Source organism: Octopus bimaculoides, chromosome Z (assembly GCF_046866305.1).
Source record: "Octopus bimaculoides isolate indiv1 chromosome Z, ASM4686630v1, whole genome shotgun sequence".
Taxonomy (NCBI): Eukaryota; Metazoa; Mollusca; class Cephalopoda; order Octopoda; family Octopodidae; genus Octopus; species Octopus bimaculoides.
The window spans coordinates 2,779,765-2,804,935 of record NC_142944.1 but is presented as its reverse complement, the minus strand read 5'-3'; the positions used below and the strand labels follow the sequence as shown (position 1 = coordinate 2,804,935).

Here is a 25,171-nt window from a genome sequence, read left to right as displayed (position 1 = left end):
ACATATATGGATGTATACACACATATATACACCTAAACAAATATATATATATATATATATAAGCACATAAGGACATAAATAGAATAACTAGTAAAACAGTAACCATATATCTACTTGTAATTGAAAACAGTACACTGGGCATACAGGCAACAGGCTGTGTGAGTATACCAACATAAAACCTGGTAACTGATGGTGGAAATATATACAGAATAAAATCATACATATCAAAGCGAATATAAGTCCATAAATGCATGTGTGAACAGAGTTTTAAAGGTAAAGGAAATTATCTAATAGAAAAGTTAGTGGGTTTACAATGTAGTTGGGTTCTATAAGTCCAATGTTTGCAAGAAACTATTATTTATTTAATATTTTAAAGAATAACAAATAGTAGGATTAATTTATGCATAAGTAGCATAATTTATTGTTGTTTTGGTGAAGTTTGGTTTTTGAAAGTATTTTCCTTCAAATGTTGGAGCATTTTAGAGACTATATGTATTTAGATAATGGTGTCATAGTTTTTATATTTGGATTATTGAATGAGTGCATGTGTTGAGTAAGGCAGTTTTTAAATGAGTTTATTTTTAGTCCTACAGCTGAGAAAGACAGGCAAGAGTGTTTGTTACAGCAGAGTAGAAGTTTGGCACCAGCACTAGTGAGGTCACTTTGCATCTTGCAAGTCTATAAAAACCTTAAAGTCCCCCACAAAAAAAAGTTAATACATGAGAGATGAATTTTGATCAGTTTTTTGATGAGAGGATGAATAATGACAAGAGAAAAAGATTAATGTGAAAGAGTTGTAGTGGAAAGTAACTGAGTAGACACTGTTGGGAGAGGAAGAGTGAAAGGGACAGACGAAAAGAGAAGGGATTTGGGTCAGGAGTTAGTGAGAATGAGAGGGACTGAGTAGTGAGAGTGGTGAGATGAATTGTGTAGGGGGAATTCACTGGTATATCCAATTATAAGGCTGTGAGAAGTTAACATAGTGAGATAGAGATGTCAGAGAACAAGGATTCAGAGAGAATCCTTAAAGAAAAGAAATGTCAAAAGGGATTGTGGGTTAGTAGGAAAGAGAGAGAGGGCTGAGAGGGTGTGAAGGTGGCAGAGAAAGAGATACTGAAGGTGCCATAGATGGTGGTGGAAAAGCATAGGATGAATGCAGCAAAAGCATCCTGGGTGTGAAGGCTGTGGAGAGAGGAGAGTGAAAGAGAGGCATAAAGATGGAGGATAAATACAGCAAGAGCACCCCAGCCATCAACACTCTCCTTTTCCATGCTCTTTTGATTACACTTGCTCAAGAGAGTGTGTTTTCTCCAAGACAATTGTTGCAGATACTTGTCATCTCTTTTGTGAAGCTCAACAAACATCTTGAAATCAATTTTCTTTACTTCATCCATATCTTACTAGGTTTACCTCTTCAACAAATATCATCCACTTTGAGCACTCAGCCCTTTTGTTTATGCCGCTGTTGTCATCCATACACATCAAATGCCCATACCTATACAACACATTTGTATTCTGCCATTCATGCACACACAACATTACACATCAAACAAAGTAAACTAATTTCATTTCTTTCTTTTTTTTCACTAGACGTCTGCAGTCAACGCTTGCATTGCACTTCAATGCTACATCACACTTTGCACACAAATATCTTACAAGCTGTCCTTCAATTTGTAGAAAAATCTCTTTGTTGCTAGCAAAGTTAATAGCTCCTTAAACATTCTCCAACCTGTTCTTACTCTACCAACTACACTTTAGGAGCAGACACCAACACCACTTTTGGTCAACTGGGTAACAGAAACTATTCATTGCTTATAATGAGCCATCTCAGTTCTTAGGAAGATCTATTTCTCAAGATCTCTTCATGCTTAATGCCTCTGTGCACTTGTTGCATGTGATAGCTATGTTTCCTATTAGTCTGCCTCTAATCTAACTATACTGCTTGTGTCCAGTATTTACATTAAGCACAATATACTGAATTTCCATTGACTTTTTTTTTTATGTATAGAGAACAGGCATTTATTTAATGGTATCAGGATCTCATTCTCTTTCCAATTAAAAATTCTGCTTTTACTAATACTTTCAATTCAACATTTTACCTCCACATTTGGAATTTCTATGTTTGCATGTGTGTGTGTGTGTGTGTGTGTGTGCGTGTGTGTGTGTGTGTGTGTGCGTGTGTGTGTGTGTGAGAGAGAGAGAGAGAGACTGGTTTCAACACCGTTCTGTAACCATGGTAAAGCCACTGTTAAGCATCCTTCCTGTATAACAAACTTACTTAATCAACACTTGGGATTAGGACAAAAATCTACTCTGACTCATTTAATCTGTTTGAAAATACATATTGTCGTCTTCATTGTTGTTGTCAGTCATCAACATCATCATCATCGACATTATCATCATCAGCACCACTGCTACCATCATCATTGTCATCATCATCATCATTTAACATCCATTTTCCATGCTGGCATGAGTTGGATGGCTTGACAGAAACTGGTAAGGCCAGGGGGCTGTGCCAGATTCCATAGTCTGTTTTGGCATGGTTTCTATGGCTGGATGCCCTTCCTAATGTCAACCACTCCACAGAGTAGTTGGTATTAAGAAAGGCATCCAGCCATAGACACAATTTTAGATACAATATATTGACACAATTTCAGGATGCTTTGATACGATAAAAAGCATTAACAAAATTAAAGAATTTTAGGCATTTAAAATAGCCCAGAGACCAAGACTTTGAACAGTAGAGTAATAATGCATTTGTAAAATATTTTTAATAAAGAAACTAACCAACCTTCTTTGCATTCAGCAGACTCCAACCAGGATAAAAGTCTCTGGGATTTAACTTTTCATAGTTGTCTGAAAGAAAAGTTACAGTATTTTTATTGTCATAATTTTTACTTCATATTGATATTCTTTTCTATTCTAGGCACAAGGCCCGAAATTTTAGGGGAGGAGACCAGTCGATTAGATTGACTCCAGTACACAACTGGTACTTAATTTATCGACCCTGAAAGGATGAAAGGCAAAGTCGACCTCGGTGGAATTTAAACTCAGAACGTATAGACAGACGAAATACTGCTATTGATTTTTGGAATAGGGTTTTTGAGGTATATTTGTTTTTCTAGCTGTTTTTGAATGACATTTTTCATTGTTGAATTTGTTATGTATTATATATTGGGAAATTTGATTTAGAATTGCTAAATTGAATTTTCCCTGTAAGTTTTGGAATTGTATTCCCTAATATTGTTATTATATATGTATATATTTATATATATATATATATGTGTGAATTTGTATATGACTGTGTCTGTGTTTGTTTCTCCACTACCACCATTGTTTGACAACTGATGTCGGTGTGTAAACATCCCCGTAATTTAGTGGTTCGCCAAAAGAGACCAATAGAATAAGTACTAGGCTTACAAAGAATAAGTCCTGGGGTCAATTCATTCGACTAAAGGCAGTGCTCCAGCATGGCTGCAGTCAAATGACTGAAACAAGTACAACAATAAAAGAGTAAAAGAATTACTTTGCTTCCCAACTACATGGTTTTGCATTTAGTCCCAGAGTATGGCACCTTAGACAAGTGCCTTCTACTATAGCCCCCAATCCAACCAAACTCTTGTGATTTTAGTAGACATGGAATCAGTAGACAGAAAATCAAAGAAGCCTGATATGTATGTGTGTGTGTTACTGTCTCCTAGCCATGACTTTGTGTGATAGTTGTAAATGAGTGTCAACATCATGCAGTCTCCATTTCCAATCTTCCATGAAAGCATGTCTGGTCACAGAGAAACATTAGTTTACTCGGAAGGTTGATAACAGGAAGGGCATCTAGCCAGAGGAAATTCACAGCAGCAAAAATCTGTCTGACCCATGCAAGCATGGAAAAGTGGGCATTAAAACAGTGATGATGATGTACTTAATATAAATATCATAAAAGAAACAATTTTACAAGAAAGAAAACTAGAAATCAAACAAAAAACAAAAAACAAATGAAAGCAAAGCTATTTCAGAAGAATATGATACAAAACTGCATTCAAGAGTTCATCATCATCATCATCATTTTAACATCTGTTGTACATGCTGGTATGGGTTGGACAGTTTGACCAAGGCTGGCTAATAAGTTGAGGGACTGCACCAGACTTCAGTCTGATGTGGCATGGTTTCTATGGCTGGATTCCCTTGCTAACGCCAATTATTTCAAGAGTGTAATATGTGATTTTACATGTCACTAGCATGGGTGCCAGTTGCATGACACCAATATCTGCCACAACTACGATTTCACTTGGCTTGATGGATCTTCCTTCTCAAGCACAGCATAATGCCAAAGATCTCCGTAAGGCCCAATGCTCAAGAGGTGTTTTTTATGTACTACAGACACAGGTGCTAGTTATGCGACACTGGCATCAGCCACAAAACTCTAGTGCAGACAAAATCACTTGAGATTTAGCAACAAAGTTACAGAAACAGAAATCCAGCAATTCACAGAATGCATTGAATGAAAGATATTTCAATTACCAAAATTTTCAAAAATTATTTAAAAATTAAGAACAGTAAACAAACAACAGATCCAGTATGCTTAAAGCAAAACAATACACAAATATACTTAGAGTAATTACAGGTACAACATAAACCCTGATACATGGAAACAAGTGTGACATCATTCACCTCATTAGCTCAAAACATTGTGATATGATGTACACAGCCAACAATAGGGGAAAAGGAACTACAATTGAGTCCACTTTATCCCCTGAGCTGTGTCCACATTACAGGCATATAGAAACAGTGGTCAGTGTACAGCATAGTCTTCATTTGATGACCAGAGGAGGTATGGTACAATTGGGAAAACAGATCTCACACAAACATCCTAATCAACAACCTCCAAAAGAAATCTGTTCAGTTGCAAGCTAATACTCAAGACCCAGTAAGCCTGTGCATGAGAAGACCCAGTAAGCCAAGTGAGACCAAAATCCAAGGCTTCTGCCAGGGATGTAACCAGCCCACTTATGCGTTACATTCCTTCTTTGGACACTAAACTCCGCTTGTGAAGACATGGTGAGGCAAGTGAAATCGAAATCGAAATCGAACTAAATTTGTAGACTGGCACCCATGCCAACATCTTCATTGAACACTAAACTCGGCTTGCAAAGAACTGTTGGGGCAAGCAAAAGCGAAATCGTGATGGCACCAGAACCAGTAAATCACTAAGAGCACCGTCCGAGCGTGATCGTTGCCAGAGCACCAGCTGTCTGGCTTTTGTGCCGGTGGCACGTAAAAGCACCCACTACACTCTCGGAGTAGCTGGTGTTAGGAAGGGCATCCAGCTGTAGAAACATTGCCAAATCAGATTGGAGCCTGGTGTGGCCATCTGGTTCACCAGTCCTCAGTCAAATCGTCCAACCCATGCTAGCATGGAAAGTGGACGTTAAACAATGATGATGATGATGATGATGACACTACAACATAACTGACTTCTACTGTATTACGGCAGCTTATGTCACTCTTCACTTTCACCCAAAGCACATGTCTCATCTTACTCTTCCTCCACTCAGCCTACAAACCGTATTTCACTCTTTAAATGCTATACTGAACACTTTGCCTAACCCTTCATCTTTGAACCAGAACTCTCCGGATATTGCTCTCTTTGCAACTTTCCCCCCACAGGCTATGGAGCATCAATTGCACTGACCTCACCAGAATAGGAGTACAACAAAGATAATCAGCTTTGCACTCATGAACTCAAGTTGTTGCACTGTATCACATGTAAAACTGTTGGCTAATACTGTAGCCAACACTACTGAACCCAACAAATCAATGTAGCCAACTGGAAAGACTGAATTCAACTAAATGTCAAGTTCCAACTTCTGGATCACACACAAACGTTCAATCACTCAATATCATCAATAGATCTTTAAAGTAGATATGTTTGGATTAACTTAACAACTTCAAGATAAGTAAAACATAGTTTTTAATAAATTTAGGAGCAAATATATTAAAGGGAAAACAAGCAGAAATAAAATATTTTGCTTTAACCGAAAGAGCTTACAAACTAAGGAAGCCATTGGAAGTATCTCTAAATGGTTGCTTGAACTGCTAGAAATAGCTGGTACATCTCCCTCAAATCACATCCTACCATTTCAAGTAAGATCTATTGGCTAGTGTAGTCCTTGGTATACAAAAAGGTGAAATTATCAAAACTGGAACAGTTCTGATCATAGTTCTGCTCAAGTGAGGATGAACTGATGTGTTTCAAACATAGTCACTGAGAGATTTCTTTTACATCAAGTAACAGACATTCCCCTGTCTATCTTCCTCACTATCAATAAGAATACAATGAATCAGTGATCAAGTGGAAGCCTCCAACCAATGATAATGTTTACTTCATATTGTAATTTGCAATATAAAATAAATAAATGAACAATGAGGAGTATTTTGACAAACTAGACTATTTGTTGAAGAAATGTTACTTTCAACAACTAATATGCACCAGTTCACATTTCTTTTGTTTATATTTTCCATCCAATTCATGTCAGAGAACACTAACAATCACTAACCTTCCAGCTTTTGAGAATATCTTTAATAGGCTTTCATCTCATTACATAGATTAATTAGTTTATAGAATCAATTATTCAATTACCAATCATGCTAATGAATAGGTGTAGATTTTAGAAAAGAATATTTAGTTAAAACTTTAAGCTATATATGGTAAATTTTATAAAGATTTAAAACACAAAATTTTACTCAGAGAGAAAAAGAAAGCACAAATGCTCCTCCATACTTAGGCAACACACCCTGCAGTTTGCTGGTTTTCTGTCAAGTCATCCTACATATACTTGCATGGAAAGCAGATGTTAAATGATAATGATGATGATGATGATGATGATTTCGACAACAAAAGATAAACATTATTCATATTTCAGTAATAAAATAAACAATAAAGAAAACAGAAATACTACTCACATTTCAACTGCATATAAAAAAAACAAAACATGAAAACTAAATTATAATTCATATCAAGATAACATTGTCACATCACACCTGCTTTAAACATGAACTAGACACAATATGAGCCGCCGAGGTTACAGCAAATGCTGGGCTTCGTTATCACCAAGAATCTCTCCTCACAAAAGCACACACACAATAGAGTTGAGGCTGCATCTCAGAACCAGAAAAAATTTCAGTCTCCCAACAATTACTGACACACTACAAAAGCTCAAACGAATCTCACAATGGAGTATTGCTCTCATGTTTAGGAACACACACACACACACACACACACACACACACACACACACACACACACACACACAAACACACATCCTAGACTGCTTCTAAAAAAGAACCCCTAACTGATTGGCATAATATCACTGACAGACTCTCCAACTTCTGTCATTTCTCTCTGTCTTTTCTACCACAAATTTAGTGGCCTCCACTCCTCAAAGCTAGCTAATCCTATGCCACTTCCACTCTGGCATTTCCAGTACATCCATCTCTCCTCCTCCTCCTTCTCCTCCTAAAACCATGGATTTGTCAGACCTCACAATGCCCAGCACTAACACTCAGTCCTTAGGGCTAACATTGGAACCAGAAACAGGCATAAGAAATGTTATGTCATGTTTTGTATGAAAAACATAATCAACCAATGTTGGACAATTTGTTTGTTTGTTGATCAAAAGTGTTCTCCATTTTCTGATTATTTAAATTTGATTCCTGATAAACTTTTGTTTATTCTCTTGTTACCTGTACCCTAGGAGCATTGTGTACCTGCATACCCTTGCCCAGGATAGCATAGGTAATTGACACCGATAGTAAATATGGATACTATTATCCCTTAGATGGTTACTACAACCGTTAACTCTACTTACCTTTATATATACATATATAATTACAAATATATATGCACACACACACACATATATATATATATATATATATATATATATATATATATATATATATATATACTATAAAGAATGTTTGTGCGCATAGCAACCTGTTGTATGAACACTAATGATAGAAAACGGATATATATGAACCACTTAATTAAAACCACTTAATTAAACAAGGTACCCACTATATTTGTTAATATTTTAGGCTACATTTAGAAAAATTCTGCCCATAAGAATAACTTTAAAACATAGTTCCCTATAATTAGCACATTAACCACAAACTACCACTGGAACTAACTGGTGGCACCATGAATTTGCATTTTTACAATATTTACTCTTTTACTCTTTTACTTGTTTCAGTCATTTGACTGTGGCCATGCTGGAGCACCACCTTTAGTTGAGCAAATCGACCGCAGGACTTATTCTTTGGAAGCCTAGTACTTATTCTATCGGTCTCTTTTGCCAAACCGCTAAGTTACGGGGAAAAACACATCAGCATTGGTTGTCAAGCGATGTTGGGGGGACAAACACAGACTCACAAACACACACATACATATATATATATACATATATACGACAGGCTTCTTTCAGTTTCCGTCTACCAAATCCACTCACAAGGCTTTGGTCGGCCCAAGGCTATAGTAGAAGACACTTGCCCAAGTTGCCACGCAGTGGGACTGAACCCGGAACCATGTGGTTGGTAAGCAAGCTACTTACCACACAGCCACTCCTACTCCTATTTCATAATTAAACTTTGATATTTAGCATTCATGTTATTTAAATATCCTCAAAACCATGTCAAAAATACAGAATAAGATATTTTTCTCAAATTATGAGAATGTACCATCATTGATGCATATGGCAGTTGCGTGGAGTTTGTGATGAACCACCAGTGGTACATGTGGCAGTTAACATGTCTGACTGCATCTAGTAAATATTTCTTTTTCCCCTCCAGTACTTTTTGACTTCATCTTGACCTTATTCTTAACTTCAGTAGATCATAGCTACCAGCATTGCTTCCCAGATTAAAAAATACATATATACTCAATTCTGATGTCTCTGTTGGTCTGAAAAGAAAGAACAGTGCATCTTATTTTATAGATCAAATTTGTTTCTTTGTTTTCCAACAACACTGATACTGGCTCTCCTAAAATCAATTATCTGTAAAGAAAGCAAAATGACAGTTTCACTCAAAACAAGAAATACTGTCAAATAACTGGTTGTACTGTTACGATATTGATGCAGACAATTAGTTGAAACCTATCTATAATTATCCATGCTATACTGTATTAACTCTTTCCAAGTTATTCAGATTAAAGTAAAAATATCTGAGATTAGAATTTAACCATCAGAACTTTTACTCTAATACTATAAAATTACCAACACTTTTTCACAAAACTTCTCTCTAACTAAGCCGTTAAGCAGATATGGATATTATAAAAAACATAACTGAAACACCTTGTAATTAATTTGTCTGTGTCAGAATATTACACATTAGACCTTAACAAATAGAAAACTAACAACACATTACATAAAAAGCTTCTTAAATGTTATTAAAAATTTCACAGCAAATGTGAATTACAGTGGAACCTGTTTGTCAGTCAGGCAAGCTAAGATGAATAGAATTGTGTGTTACATAGAGGTATAACGTATTATTTCTAACGTGGTTTCAACTCCTTTATGAACAATAGTCCTTTAGTTCATTACAACTGAGCTTCAATCTCACAAGGAAGAATATTTCTGTGAATCTCTAGCTGTCAGCTTTTAGTTTTTGTTGCTCTTTAGTCCCAAGTGACCCTATCTTGGTATACATTATACACTGCGTTTCTCCTTTAAGATGGTAAAGTGGAATCTGAGTGAAATTTGGCTGTTATTTCTAGCAGGTCAAGCAAATACATATAGGATCTCTCATTAGCTCAACTAATTAGTTAAATGATAATGGAGGCATACAAAATAATCGAAACATCTTCCATCCAGCCAACTTGTGTTTCAAGAAACAGGAAATACTTGAATTTACACTTTTTGAAACAATAACAACAGCAACCACCACCACCACCACCACCACCACCACCACCACCATCATCATCATCATCATCACCATCATCACCATCCTCATCATCATTATCATCATCACCATCATCATTTAACGGCTGTTTTCCATGCTGGCATGAGTTGGACAGCTCCAGAGAACAAAAAGGTTATAGAACTAAATAGAAACAAATAAAATTGAATTACCAAGTGAGGCCAAAAGAACAGCCATACATATAAAAATCACAGCTGTTGTCATTGTAATAACATATAGAATTATTTCTAAAGTAGGCAGTGGAGCATGTAGACCTCGGGCATAGTAAGACACTTGCTTCAAAGTTGTAGGGTCCAAATGACTCATTGTGATCTGAAATTAGAAGTAAAATAACAAAATTAGGATTATAAAATAAAATTAACAAAATTATATTGTTTTTTAAAATACATTCAAAATAATTACCGTATTTTAACATGGGTAAGGAACCCTTTTTTGTCAAAAATTAGGTTAAAAAATATGAGAGTTTCTTATACATGGATAGTATTATAATCCTTTACAAAAGCTTTTTTCCAAATTTTAAGCCCAAGAAATTAGGGAGATCCTTATACACGTTAAAATACAGTAAACGCATTTTCCCAAAATATATTATGGAGTCGTTGTTGTTGGATATGTATTTACTGGGTTTTTTTAGAAAAATACTGTCATTTCTGATGTTTAACCCATCTGTCTTACTTTCCAATCACTACAGAAAGCAATTATATTCCCCATCACTTTCAGGTATTGCATACACTTGTTTTGTTTTGTTTTTGTCTCTGTCACTATGGCCTTAATATGACCTCAAGAAATAAGGCAGTGGAAAGGTAGAATCATTAACAAGTTGGATAAACTGATTAGTGACATTTCATCCAGCTCTTTATGTTTTGGGGTTATATGCAAGTGTATATATATATATATATATATATATATATATAAAAAAAAAAAAATTAAAAACATAAAAATAAAAACAGAACACAAAGGATTCCGCAGTACACGTGTTTCAAGTTTTATAGTCGTTGCATCATTATATTGGTATATAATTGATAGACAGGATGGTATAAAGCTATCTTCAGCCGCAAATATATTCTTTCCCAAGTATTATATCACAAAGAAGAAGTCACCAAGAAAAAAGTAAAAGAGGGAGAAACATGAGAGATAAAAAGGGGGAGTCCACTTGGTATTGTCCATTGTAATATACATTGTAATATGTTTAAGTTGATACATTTACATAAAAGTTCATCGGTACTCCGAAATCTGTCCATATTGTGTCACAATTCAGGGTATGTGCCTCAGAAAATCTTATTTATGTAATAAGATGTTCGGACTGCCACGAGAACTACATAGGGTCCACAGGATTATCGCTCAGACGTAGATGCACTCTGCACCGCCAGCAGATTGCACACCCAGAATACCGAATGATACCTTTCAGTGATCATATTGAGAAATGCGCAAAACAAATGCTACCACAATTTATAATCTTTCCTTTTTATCAATGTGCCATTAAAACACCAACACAGATTAGATTAGATAAGGAAACCTTTTTCATTCAAAAATACAAACCCAAACTTAACCATTGCTAACACATTTAAATAAGGAAATTCATCACCCCACTGAGAAAAAAAGGAGAGAAAAATATAGAACAAAACCATGGTAAATTAATCAAATTCTACCACCACCTAGATTTCGATTATCTCCCCTATACCGGAAGAAATCCCTAATTACCTCCCCTTATCTAGAACTTTTCTTTCTCAGACTGGAACGAACACGACACCATGAAGTAGAGAAATTTGAAAAGACAACACGAAACTGGTTATTTCTCAAAATACAATGTTTATATACCAAAAAGATTTTATAACTTTTTTCTAACATTTTTCTAACATAATTTAAATATATACTTTAACCATGTAACACAAGCCTTCTGTAGTTTTTTCACTCTTATTATCTTTTATATATATATATATATATATATATATATATATATATATATATACAAGGGTGAGTCAAAAAGAAATGCCATTTTGTTTAGGAGAGGTATAATTACCAACACAGGAACATGTATCATACTTCAAAATGAAGCTGGTCCTCTGTGGATCACATCCCTACTTCTCAACATAGTCACCGTTCCTCTCAATAGCAATGTTCCACCTTCGAATGAGAGCATGTATCCCTGCCCTGTAAAATTCTGTTGACTGTTTTTGAGCTACTTCTTCATTACAGTTTTCACTTCCTTGTCACTGGAATAATGTTTGCCTCTCGAACTCTCTTTCATGGGGCTGAAGAGATGATAGTCCAGTGATAATGATAGTCTAGTGACAAGGAAGTGAAAACTGTAGTGAAGAAGTGGCTCAAAGAACAGTCAACAGAATTTTATGGGGCAGGGATACATGCTCTCATTCGAAGGTGGGACATCGCTATTAAGAGAAACGGTGACTATGTTGAGAAGTAGGGATGTGATCCACAAAGGACCAGCTTCATTTTGACGGATGATACATGTTCCTGTGCTGGTAATTATACCTGTCCTAAACAAAATGGCATTACTTTTTGACTCACCCTAGTATATCCTCATCATCGTTTAACGTCCGCTTTCCATGCTAGCATGGGTTGGACAATTTGACTGAGTAAGGTGATGCTGGTAATGATCACACTCAAATGGTGCTATTTACGTGCCACTGGCACAGAAGCCACACGGCTGCTCTGACAATGATCACATTCGGACAGTGCTGTTAGCACTCTCTCTCTCTCTCTCTATATATATATATATATATATATAAATGATATATAAATATATGCATATATCCATACATATATGTACATACCTACATATATATGTATACATATAAATGCATATATATTGGTACAGGACATCAAAAAAACATTAAACACAATGAGAAACGAAAACATAGAAAACGAACTTTTTTCGAACAACGAAAAAACAAAACAGAGAAACGAGACATGCAACATAAAGAGTATACCCCTTCATCAGTTGTCCCTGTACCATCTACTCCGCGTTTCAAAGGCAAGGACAATATGCATCTTCATTGGAACAGTCTTTCCCGCAAAGGACGGTGAGAACAAACAGAGAGGGCTATATATATATAAAATACACTGCTTTATTTTGAGTTTGCTAGTGGTAACAATACTCGCAAATAAAATACAGACTGGAGATGTGGTGCTCCAAGTGAGCTATATTCCACTTAATAATTTCAATGGAGGCAATGCAATCAGAAACTAGAGGAACATAATTAATAACCACATTCGAAAATCAAATATATATATATATATATATTCTTTTACATTTATAAAATGGAAATAAAATTTCCAAATACATAAATATAAAAATACACATAAATAGATAAATATTGATGTGATACATAAAACACAGTGAATTTACATTTAAAAGTTATAATTTATATAATAAACATATTTATTTTATTTTTATTTTTATTTTTGTTTTTCGTATATTGTGTGAAAACATCCTAATGAGGGGAGTGTCAGTTTTAAAAATATGAAACATATCATATTACTTGGCACGTCTCTGAATTTTTGAATTTTTGTATTATTCTTGTGATATTTTTAGTATATCCTTTTAATACTTTATCAACTCAAATTTTTATTATATATATTATAACTTTTAAATATATTATAACTTTTAAATGTAAATTCACTGTGTTTTATATATCACATTGATATTTATCTATTTATGTGTATCGTTATATTTTTGTATTTAGAAATTTTATTTCCGTTCTATAAATAAATGTAGAAGAATGTATGTATGTATTTAATTTTCAAATGTAGTTATTAATGATGTTCCTCTAATTTCCGCTTGTATTGCCTCCATTGAAATTATTAAGTGGTATATATATATATATATATATATATATATACATATAAAATTTATTTATGAGGGTAGAAGTTGATACTAATCAATTAGAACCAGTGGTCTAGCATATTAAAAAAATCCGAAGATTAAAATTATATTACATACAAAAATAAGAGGAATGACCAGCAAAAGTGGACTCCTATATGCTAGAAATAGATGCCGAATCATCTAACCACGAAAAAAATATATATGTTCTCAGTAAAAATTCAGCGACACAACGTTCGCTTTCCATGTTAGCATGGGTTGGACGATTTGAATGAGGACTAGTGAAACCAGATGGCTACACCAGGCTCCAATCTGATCTGGCAGAGTTTCTACAGCTGGATGCCCTTCCTAATGCCAACCACTCCGAGAGTGCAGTGGGTGCTTTTACGTGCCACTGGCACGAGAGCCAGTCGAGTGGTACTGGCAACAGCTGCGCTCAAGTGGTGTTTTTTATGTACCACCTGCACAGGAGCCAGTCCAGCGACACTGGCAACAACCTCACTCAAATGTTTTTCACGTGCCACCGGCACAAATGCCAGTAAGGCGACACTGGTAACAAACACATTCGAATGGTGCTTTTTACATGCCACCAGCACGGAAGCCGGTCAGCTGCTCTTAGCGCTCCATTGGCACGGGTGCCAGTCATCGAATTTGCGAATTTGATATGATTTCAATTTCACTTGCCTCAACAAGTCTTCGCAAGCAAAGTTTAGTGTCCAACGAAAGAAAGCATAAGTAGGATGGTTACACCACTGGCATAGGCCACGTGTTATGGTCTCACTTGACTTGCTGGGTCTTCTCACGCACAGCATACTTCCAAAGGTCTCGGTCACAAGTCATTGCCTCGGTGAGACCTAATGTTCGAAGGTCGTGCTTCACCACCTCATCCCAGGTCTTCCTGGGTCTACCTCTTCCACGGATTCCCTCAACTGTTAGGGTGTGGCACTTTTTCACACAGCTATCTTCATCCATTCTCGCCACATGACCATACCAGCGCAATCGTCTCTCTTGCACACCACAACTGATGCTTCTTATGTTCAGTTTTTCTCTCAAGATACTTACACTCTGTCGAGTATGCACACTGACATTACACATCCAGCGGAGCATACTGGCTTCATTCCTTGCGAGCCTACGCATGTCCTCAGCAGTCACAGCCCATGTTTCACTGCCATATAGCATGGCTGTTCATACACATGCGTCACATAGTCTGCCTTTTACTCTGAGCGAGAGGCCCTTTGTCACCAGCAGGGGTAAGAGCTCTCTAAACTTTGCCCAGGCTATTCTTATTCTAGCAGCTATTCTTATTCTAGACATATACCCCATTATTATTATTAGAAGGAAGTACTGAGGGTAGGTGACAGAATAGTGTTACTTCTGAATAAGATTAGCTTTGGTGAGATGTTGTCCAAGTTTGTCTCACAACATGCCATATCTGGTGGAAGCTACTTACTGTGATCTTCAATAACTATAACCAATAGTTTATAATATCGATAAAGAGTTTGGGATTAACTAATTTTAATAACAATAATTAGTCGATAATGTCATCCATGATTACAATAAACAGTCTGCACAGTGTGTGTTGATACAGTGAAGTTGTTAGTTACCAACAAACTACTCCATTTTGCAGTTACTCATTTGGAGAAAACCTTTAACAAAGTTTCTTGCTCTGTAAATTACAGAGTTCTGAGGAACGTTGATATAGATAAATGGTGACAATCATTCAAGGTCAGATTCATAAGGAAGTTCAGTCAAGAATTTAGTGTACAGGTCAATACACACCCAGGTTCTTTTTCCTAAATCCTTTAATAAAGTTCTCTCGGTTGTAACATAAAAGTTGAAAATTGGTTGTTTTGGGGAACTTTTATATACTGATCTGGTTTCTAGAGAATAAGCAGTCAACAAATTGCAAAATAAGTTCCAAGTTTGGAAAATAATCCTAGAATCCATAGATTTAAAGTTCATGAAAGCAAGAACCAAAGTGTTAGTTGGTAGAATAAGTAAAAAGCTCCAGTGATTATATACATGACATGTACGGAAGAGAGTAGGTAGAAATTTAGTATACTAAAGATTGTGTACTCAGTGAGAAAAATGCAGGATGAGAGAGTAATTGAGGACGAGGTCTTCAGATGAGATGTATAAAAGGAGTTAAAAGTAGAAGCACTTATGAATTGCTTAGATAGTTCATTAGATATAGTTGACAGTTCCCGTTAAATAGTTAATGTAGTTGGAAGTCGCAGTAGGGAAACTATAGTTGCTACAATATGAAAAGAATAGAAAAGATCCAGTAACAAGGGGTCTCTCTGCCCCTTCCTCCACTCCTTCTCTCTATTCCCTCCCGCCTCTCTCTCTTTTCATGTAAATGGTAGAATATACAAAGCTTTCTATGGCCTTGAATGTGGATGATCTGTTGAAGCTGGAGAGACATGAAACAAGCATGGTTTATTATATGTGAAAGATTATTTTGCATGAAAAACAAAGAGTACAATAAACTGACACGTTCACTAAACATAGTAAATATCTTTCAATGTGAGACAAGTTATGTTGGAACAATACAACCGTATATATTTATCTCACATATGATGCAAATAAATAATGAATACTGAGTAAAAAAGAAAAAGAGTTGCTTATACAACCTGTAGAACAGCAAAGAAAGTATGGAAGCTGTTTTACCAGTTCTCATGCAACAAGGCCTTTCAGATGAGATGTCAAAAGAACAAGTATGTGAGAATGGTTTCTAGACCATTAGGAAGGTTAATGATAATATTTATGTTAACTTTTTTCTATTTTGACACATCTACTACTCTATATGTATGTCTAAAGCAACTGTGCAGAAATGTAATACATTTTGTATCAAGAAATTCTAACTAAATAAGAATGATGTTGGTCAGTGCATATTCCAAGTATATCTAATTTTAAAATGAGTTTATGTGGAAAATTTTAAAGATTTTAAAAATTAATAACGTATTTTATGTATCCAAAATATAAATCAAATTGTTGGCACTCCGTCGCTTACGACATCGAGGGTTCCAGTTGATCCGATCAATGGAACAGCCTGCTCGTGAAATTAACGTGCAAGTGACTGAGCACTCCACAGACACGTGTACTCTTAACATAATTCTCGGGGATATTCAGCGTGACACAGTGTGACAAGGCTGACCCTTTGAAATACAGGTACAACAGAAACAGGAAGTAAGAGTGAGAGAAAGTTGTGGTGAAAGAGTACAGCAGGGTTCGCCACCATCCCCTGCCGGAGCCTCGTGGAGCTTTTTTAGGTGTTTTCGCTCAATAAACACTCACAACGCCCAGTCTGGGAATCGAAACCGCAATCCTATGACCGCGAGTGCGCTGCCCTAACCACTGGGCCACTGCGCCTCCACATAAATCAAATAACCAAGAATGAAAATGTTTCTCAATCAGATGAATGACTTTCATGTAAAGGAATTCTACTTAAGCAGAAATAAAGGCAATTATCTATATTAGGAATAATTAGAGCCCTTGAAGGGGTTACTAATGGTTCATGGCTAAAATATTTCTCGATTCTAAAGAGAGGTACATGTCCTTGATATGGAAGCAACAGAATTCAAAATATCAAGTTTTACAGATATCTCTAGAAATGCAGATTCCTATCTGTAATTCTTTAACTTCAGCATTTTTTTCATGAGAAATTAGAAATTAACTCATTATAAGAGGATTCTAAATTAGTGCTATTAAAAATCACATATAAATCCTTCTATTGACTTTCTTAATTAAAGAAATGCTGGAATGGCACATAAACAATTTTACAAGCTTCTTTCATTGTCAGAAAAATGGTTGCCATATATAGTGATTCTCAGTTCTATATTTAAGAGATGAGGAATTATTTACATTATTTACATTTGATGGATATGTTGCTTGTTAACAACAAACAAGATGAGGACAAATACCTGTCAAATGTAAATAATGTAAATAATGTAAATAATGTATAATGATTCTTATTCCAATTTTAGTAATGTTAATCAATTTACAAGACATTCAAAAATCAAAAATCTGTAAAGACTCATTATTTAAATCCATGCTTATAGCTACTAAATTTCTTGTGGTTTTTATCCACAAGATGTATTCTCGCAAACTATGAATTATAAACCATAATTAAATATTTTAAAATAGCATTATAAATTAACAATTTAAAGTATGATTATAAATTGTTTTTGATTTAGAGTTGTTCTCTCATTAATTTATTAATTTTTATATTGAGTTTCATTATTTCTACATGTTGTATTTTGCAGCATGGAAGACCACCCACCTCCCCAATCAACTATATAAACACAGGTGCTTATATGCACCATGAGTCCTCATGCAAGGGTCTTGTCTTGTAAATTATTTCGTCACCTCACTGCTGCTCATTCCACATAAAAAGTACCTAGTATGTCCTGTAGAATGGTTAGTGTTTGGAAGGGCATCTGGTTGTAGAAACGATGCCAAAACAGACAGTGAAGCTTGGCATAATTCTCTGACTTGCCAGCTCCTGTCAAACCATCCAATCCAAGCCAGTATGATGATGATGATGATGATGATGATGATGATGATGATGATGATGATGATGGTGATGATTGATAGATATAGAGATAGATAGATAGATAGATATATACATATATATACACTCACACATGCATACACACATATATAACAAGATGAACATGAATGGGGAATAGCAGATCTTTCAATAGATGATTACACCGTATACATTACCAACTTATCGTTTCTGTTGAGCCAGCAGATTTAGATATAGAAAGAAAGTAGAAAAACTACCAATCAGTCCAATATATCTGAAAATTTGGGATTTCTTGAAATTCTTCAAAGCAATCTTCTGGATTTACTTCTCGTTGATGAGGATGCTAATTATTCTATTTGAATTTATTGGTATCTGATTGTTTGATGTAGTTAAGCAAGTTTGATTAACCAATGAGTGCTTTCTGGATATCAGCCGGCATCATCTATTTATCCCTTTTAACCTTTCTCATGTGCATGCGTGTGTGTGTGTGTGTGTGTGTGTGTGTGCAGGTGTGTGTGCACGCGTGTGCATACATAGAGAGTGAATGGGGGTGCTGCCAGATAGAGAAGATGGAATGGATTGGAATGAAAAGCTGGGTTTACACAGAGCCAAACCCTTACCTAGAATAAAAGGCAAAGTTACAGAAACATCATCATCATCATCATCATCGTTTAACGTCCGCTTTCCATGCTAGCATGGATTGGACGATTTGACTGAGGACTGGTGAAACCGGATGGCTACACCAGGCTCAAACATCAATGATAAAACAATGAAGACCTGAGAAAGGAAGTCCCTCCCTCGGGGAGGCAGGGTAGAGAGGCAGAGCATGAACGTGTGTGCGTGTATGAACGTGTGTGCGCGTATGAACGTGTGTGCGCGTATGAACGTGTGTGCGTGTGTGTACGGGCGCACACGCGGATGCCTGTCTGTAGGTAATAGCGTTCTTTTTGCTAAAACTTTAAAAATTTTGTTCGGTTTTTGTAATTGTGAAATTTTTTCGCCATGAACGGTTTGTGTTTTTAAACGGAATGTATTTTTTCTGATGTTATATTTATTCCTGAATGATGTGTAAAGAAATTTTGATTTAAGCCTCTTAATGAATTCTTTATACTGAAATATATATTGAAGAAGATAAATATGTTCATTTGAATTTATACATTTTTGCGTCGTAACTCCTTTATTATTATTAATATAACCAAAAGGATCGATTCTTGAAGAGTCTGCATATCTTCACTGTCGTTTTTTTCTGCTATTTTGGTGATGATTTTCTAAGTTAGCTTACCAATTATTTTTGTTGGTAGTTAATTTATAATATATATATATATATATATATATATATATATATATATATATATATATATATATATATATATTATGAAGGGTAAAGACCTCCTTTAGTCATGAATGACCATGGGATTGCATCTAGAAAGTTCAGGCAAGGCTATTTTCATGGAAGGTCAGTAGTCACCCATGGATACCATCCTCCCCTCTCCACACCACTGATGTCATCCAAGAGAAAGACAAAGGCTGAAACAGCTTAGCACCAGTGACATCGCAGCTCATTTCTACAGCTGAGTGAACTGGAGCAACGTGAAATAAAGTGTCTTGCTCAAGAACACAACACGCAGCCCAGTCTAGGAATTGAACTCACAATCTTATGATTGTGAGCCTGACACTATGTTATATATATTTATCCAAATATCATCACTCGCACACAAAGTATGTGTTTTGTATGTTTGTGGACAGACTGAGACTTTAGGTGCAAGGGAATATATTCTCATCAATTTGCCTGGTATTAAAACACCAGGGGAAAAATTCAAATATGAATGAGAAGCATTTGTTCCATGATATGAAATGTTGGAACATACCAGCAGATGGTTCTTACATCATTTTGCAGAAAGTCATAGAAGGCGATAGAATGCAGACCTCATTTTGGGTTTGCAGCATTTGAGCGTGATCGTTGCCAGCATCGCCTTACCAGCACATGTGCCGGTGGCACGTGAAAAAACAACATTCGAGCATGGTCATTGCCAGTGCCGCCGGACTGGCTCCCATGCAGGTAGCATGTAAAAATACCTTTTGAGCGTGGTCATTGCCAGAACCGCCTGACTGGCCCTCATGCCAGTGATACATAAAAGCACCCACTACACTCTCAGAATGGTTGGCATTAGGAGGGGCATCCAGCTGCAGAAATTTTGCCAGATAAGATTGAGCCTGGTGCAGCCTTCTGGCTTACCAGTCCTCAGTCAAACCATCCAACCCATGCCAGCATGGAAAGTGGACGTTAAATGACGATGATGATGATGGTTATTGTTGCAAAAACAGTAGTATCTTTCTTTTTTACTTTTCATTACAATCTTTAATTTTTGATAAAATTTTTTAAATGTTTGTTTAAATAAATCCATTTCAAGGAAGTAGCAAGCGGGTCACATGATGAAAATCTGCAGCCATATGCAGCCCACAAGCGTCAAGTTGGCCAGCCCTGGTCTATGACTTCCATGTGTTTTAACACCAGGCAAATTGAAGAGACTATATCCTTTACACCTAAAATTGCAGCCTGCCCATGAACTGACAAAACACGTCTTGTGTATGTGAGTTCGATATTCTTTATATATATATATATATATATATATATATATATATATATATATATATATATATATATATATATTTACACTCATATATAAATGCACATATATACACATACATGTGTGTGTGTGTGTATGTGTATGCATGTTTGCAAGCTTGTATAATGTTTCCCTATCATAATATCTTTCCCTCCAATGAGATTTCAGATCTTAACATTCTTTTGTCTCCATGCTCTGATTGCTCTTCTTCCACCACCTCCACCAACATCCATTCACACTTCTGCCTCCTCCTACACCTTCTCTCTTAATGTTATAATGTTTCTTCACACTCACACTCCCAATAAACACCAATAAATGCTTTAAATATTTTATCTCCTTCCTGTGAACAATTTTGCCCTAAATGTTATATCTCTAATACATGACATTTTATTTCAGCTTCAACTCCACAGCAAGTTTTGGGAGTTTTTTCCCTGATCAGAAACCCTATTCCTGCCTCCTCATTTTCTTGTTATTTTCTTTCTTTCTATTTTTTATTTCTTTTTTATTATTTCCATTTATAGATTTTCCCAAACTAATTAGACTTCTCTTCATCTTCACAACAAAATAACTTACTGTACCTTGTGAAATTGTGTATGGAGTTGATATTCTAGTCAATTAATCAATTAAATAGTGGCAGAAATGAGCAAGACACAGCAATATCATTATAAGCTGTGACCTAAAAGGGGTCACAAGCAGCTAGAGATGCCTCAAATTGATCGACAATATCTTTTAGATAAGATTTAGATAAAATTTATACAAGACAGAATTAGCTGGGGAAAAACAGTTTGGATTTGTGCAAGACCATAAAATCAAAGATATACCATTACCAGTGAGATAACTGCAAGTGTTCTTACCTTAAAATAAATTACTCTATAAAATGTTATCAGATAATTTCAACATGCACAAGAAAAATGCTTGCATAGCTGACAATCACTGTAAACCAGAATGTTAAGTTTGTCTACAAATAGGCTTTATCTACATAGATATTGTAACATTGTTTGAAAAAACTCAGTGGTTTTTGACAGCTGATGAATACAAGCAACATGTCAGCATCAAATTTTGCATGAGACTTGGCAAGTCTGCAAACAAAATACTCAAAATTTTCCACCAGATTCTTGGCAAACATTCATTTGGTCTAATACATGTTTTTGAGTGGCACACACATATAATGTCCTAGCTGAGTGCTAGTTCAAGACAATGGGTGTTCAGGACAATCAATTGCTAGAAAAATGCTCAAAAATGTGGAAAAGGTTTGCAATTTCATCCATGAGGATTGGGATTGTGCAGAACAATCCAATTCTTTCACATACCTAGAATCAATAATGGAATCAGCCAGGAATTTCTTAGGGAAACCTGAACATGCATCATAATAATGCAAAGTTAGGAACATTCTGTGTACATTCCCAAGAGGACTATTTCAAAAGGAATATGAAATACTGGTATACTTTTCTCTAGACCTGGTTCAGGGAGGTCTTATAATTTGCATTCCATTGACTTGAAAAAGGATCCTAACAAAGTGCCATATTCTGCAGTCTGATTGGTGCTAAAGACACTAGGTGTAGATGAATGGTATCAGAAAGCCTATACAAAATATATGCTACTTCTGTTAGGTTAGGATTAGAAGAGAGAGAGGAATTTACATAAAGATAGTTCTCTTGGGATCCTAGTTAATTTCATTAGTTTATCATCCTCATCATCATCATCATCATCATCATCATTCACATTTTACATCAACTTTCCAAGCTGGCATGGGTTAGACAGACCACCACAGCTAGATTAAGCACATCTTCAGAAGTATTGCTCACTTAGACAGATCAGAGGGATCACATATTATTTGCATTTCAATTTTAACTTGATTTCTACAGTTAAATACCCTTACTAACACCAGTCACCAGTCACAGAATGTACTGGATGCCTTTTAGCCATGGCACAAGCACTAAAGAAGTGTCACGTCTTCAACAAGACTAAAGGATCCTTACAACCTTACACTTTACAGAGTGTGCTGGGTGTGTTTTTCATGGCATCGGCACTAGTAGGCTAGTCTTGTCCTCAAGATGAATAAAGAAACATCACAACTCCATGTCTCTGCTTGCTTACCAACCTCTTTAGAGAGTGAACAGTGTTAAGAAAGATATGTTATGGGAGAATGACTGACAGAGATACCAACTATTCTGAGATATGTATGTATATTCAAGGCAACATGACAAAGAGCACAAGGTGATGATAGATACTCAAGATGTATGGGGATGGCAGGAGCAAGTGCATGATGGCAGAGTGAGGACAGGGAGTACAGGAGTGGAGTGTGAAGGTAGAGTGTACTGGGCACAAGTGATCTAATGTAGCCTTCTATATACAGGCTTTGAGATGGGCCAAAGAAGCCACATGATGGGAATAGTGGTAGTAGAAAAGGAAAGTAACTGGTTCCTCTGCGATTGAACACATGTTGGGTCTGGCATCAGTGAATGGCACAAATGAGAGCGAGTGAGAGCTTCAGATGATCAGTACAATCCTTTGTTACACTGAGAGCAATGTAAGGTGGACAGAAAGATTCACAAACAATTTAAGCATATTACAGACAGACTGATTAGAGAAGAGGACAATAGAGAATTGAACACTAGAAACATTGGTGCAGGAGATATGAGTAATAAACAGTAGTAAAGGGGTATGTGATAAGGGAGAGAAGTGATGGCCATGGGGAAGTGAGAGGGATGCTAGACAGGAAAAAACACTATCAAAGAAGCCATCAATGCATACTTCACAATATGCATTCACACACACACATACATGATTCTATCCAAAGGGGTTTTTCAAACCAATATTTACATGCTATTTATTTATAGCTTTATGTAAGGTGGCAAGCAGGCAGAATCATTGCCATGCTGAACAAAGGGCATGGCAGCATTTTGTCCATCTTCATATTCGGAGTTCAAATGCTGCTGAGGTTGCCTTTGCCTTTCATCCTTTCAGGATCAATACAATAAGCACCAGTTGAGTGCTGGGGGTCAATGTAATTAACTTCCCTCTCATCTCAAAGATTGCTGGTTCTGTGCCAAAATTTAAGACCATTATTTAAAGCTTATGTGTGCTGTGAAATCATTATTTCAAAAAAGTATATATATAGAACAACTATTATGACACCTGTTACCAAACATTCACGGGACCCTTCTTTTCAGGGGCTGAATAACATCTCTCCTTCCTCTGTTACCTCCCATATCTCATTCCCAGTTTTCAGAGTTGGCACTCTAAATGTAGGCACATTGAATGGTAGGTTTAGGGAGATTGAACAGATGCTTGAATGGAGACGTGTTGATGTATGTTGCGTACAAGAGGTAAGATGGAAAGGAGCTTCTGCCAGAGTCCTCACAGGCAAAACACATAGGTATAAACTCTTCTGGGAAGGTAACAGTGATGGAATAGGAGGTGTGGGCATACTTCTTGCAGAGAAATGGGTGGATAAGGTTGTATGGGTAGTAAGGGTGTGCGATAGAGTACTTATACTCAGGTTAGTCTTGCAGAATGGTACAGCTACAATTATCTCTGCCTACGCCCCACAAATGGGCCTACCAAATGAACAGAAGGATCACTTTTATGATATTCTTCAGCAGGCTACCTTAAAGACAAGTGATAATGATCTCATCTTTGTGGCTGGAGATTTTAATGGGCATGCCAGACAGCAATCTGGTATCTTCCATGCTGTACATGGAGGCCATGGAGTTGGTACCAGATATGAAAGGGGCACTAGGCTCCTGGAGTTCTGCAATACAAATAACCTACTGATCTGCAACGCCAACTTCAGGAAGCCAACTAACCACCTGATAACCAATCAATCAGGTGACTCTGCTAGCCAGATTGATTTCATTATCATCAGACAGTAGGATGAATGGTTGCACTTAAATACAAAGACCCTCCCCGGTGAAGAATGTACCCCATAACATAGACTAGTTATTAATGACTTTAGACTCGAGGCCAGAAGGATGCTAAAAAGTAGACCAATCTGGAAAAGAAGGACAACGAAGCTTAGGAACCCTTCACATGGTCAGAGATTTAGGGATATCCTCATTGAGAAATTTGATGATAGGGAGGAGGAGCTACAATCCTGTGACATAGAAGGCAGCTGGGAATTCTTGTGAGACAGCTTGCTGAGTGCCACAGACTAAATCTGTGGCTGGTGCAAAGTCCCTTCCAGATCTAGGGTAACAT

The 25,171-nt window shown here is 36.3% G+C and overlaps 1 protein-coding gene across 11 annotated transcripts in view; it reads right to left on the bottom strand.

Annotated features, from left to right (window-relative positions):
• Positions 1–25,171, bottom strand: part of LOC106884152 (protein-cysteine N-palmitoyltransferase HHAT) — a 287,547-nt gene that overhangs the window by 152,876 nt on the left and 109,500 nt on the right. For 9 of the 11 annotated variants that reach the window (XM_089365410.1, XM_089365412.1, XM_089365413.1 and 6 more), the window contains 2 exons: positions 10,125–10,284; positions 2,792–2,856 (listed from right to left, as the gene is read on the bottom strand). In XM_089365410.1, coding sequence (XP_089221536.1) covers positions 2,792–2,856; positions 10,125–10,284 — 225 coding nt within the window. Of the gene's footprint in view, positions 1–2,787; positions 2,857–10,124; positions 10,285–25,171 lie in introns of those variants that run through there. The other 2 variants (XM_089365419.1, XM_089365418.1) reach the window with 2 other exon arrangements.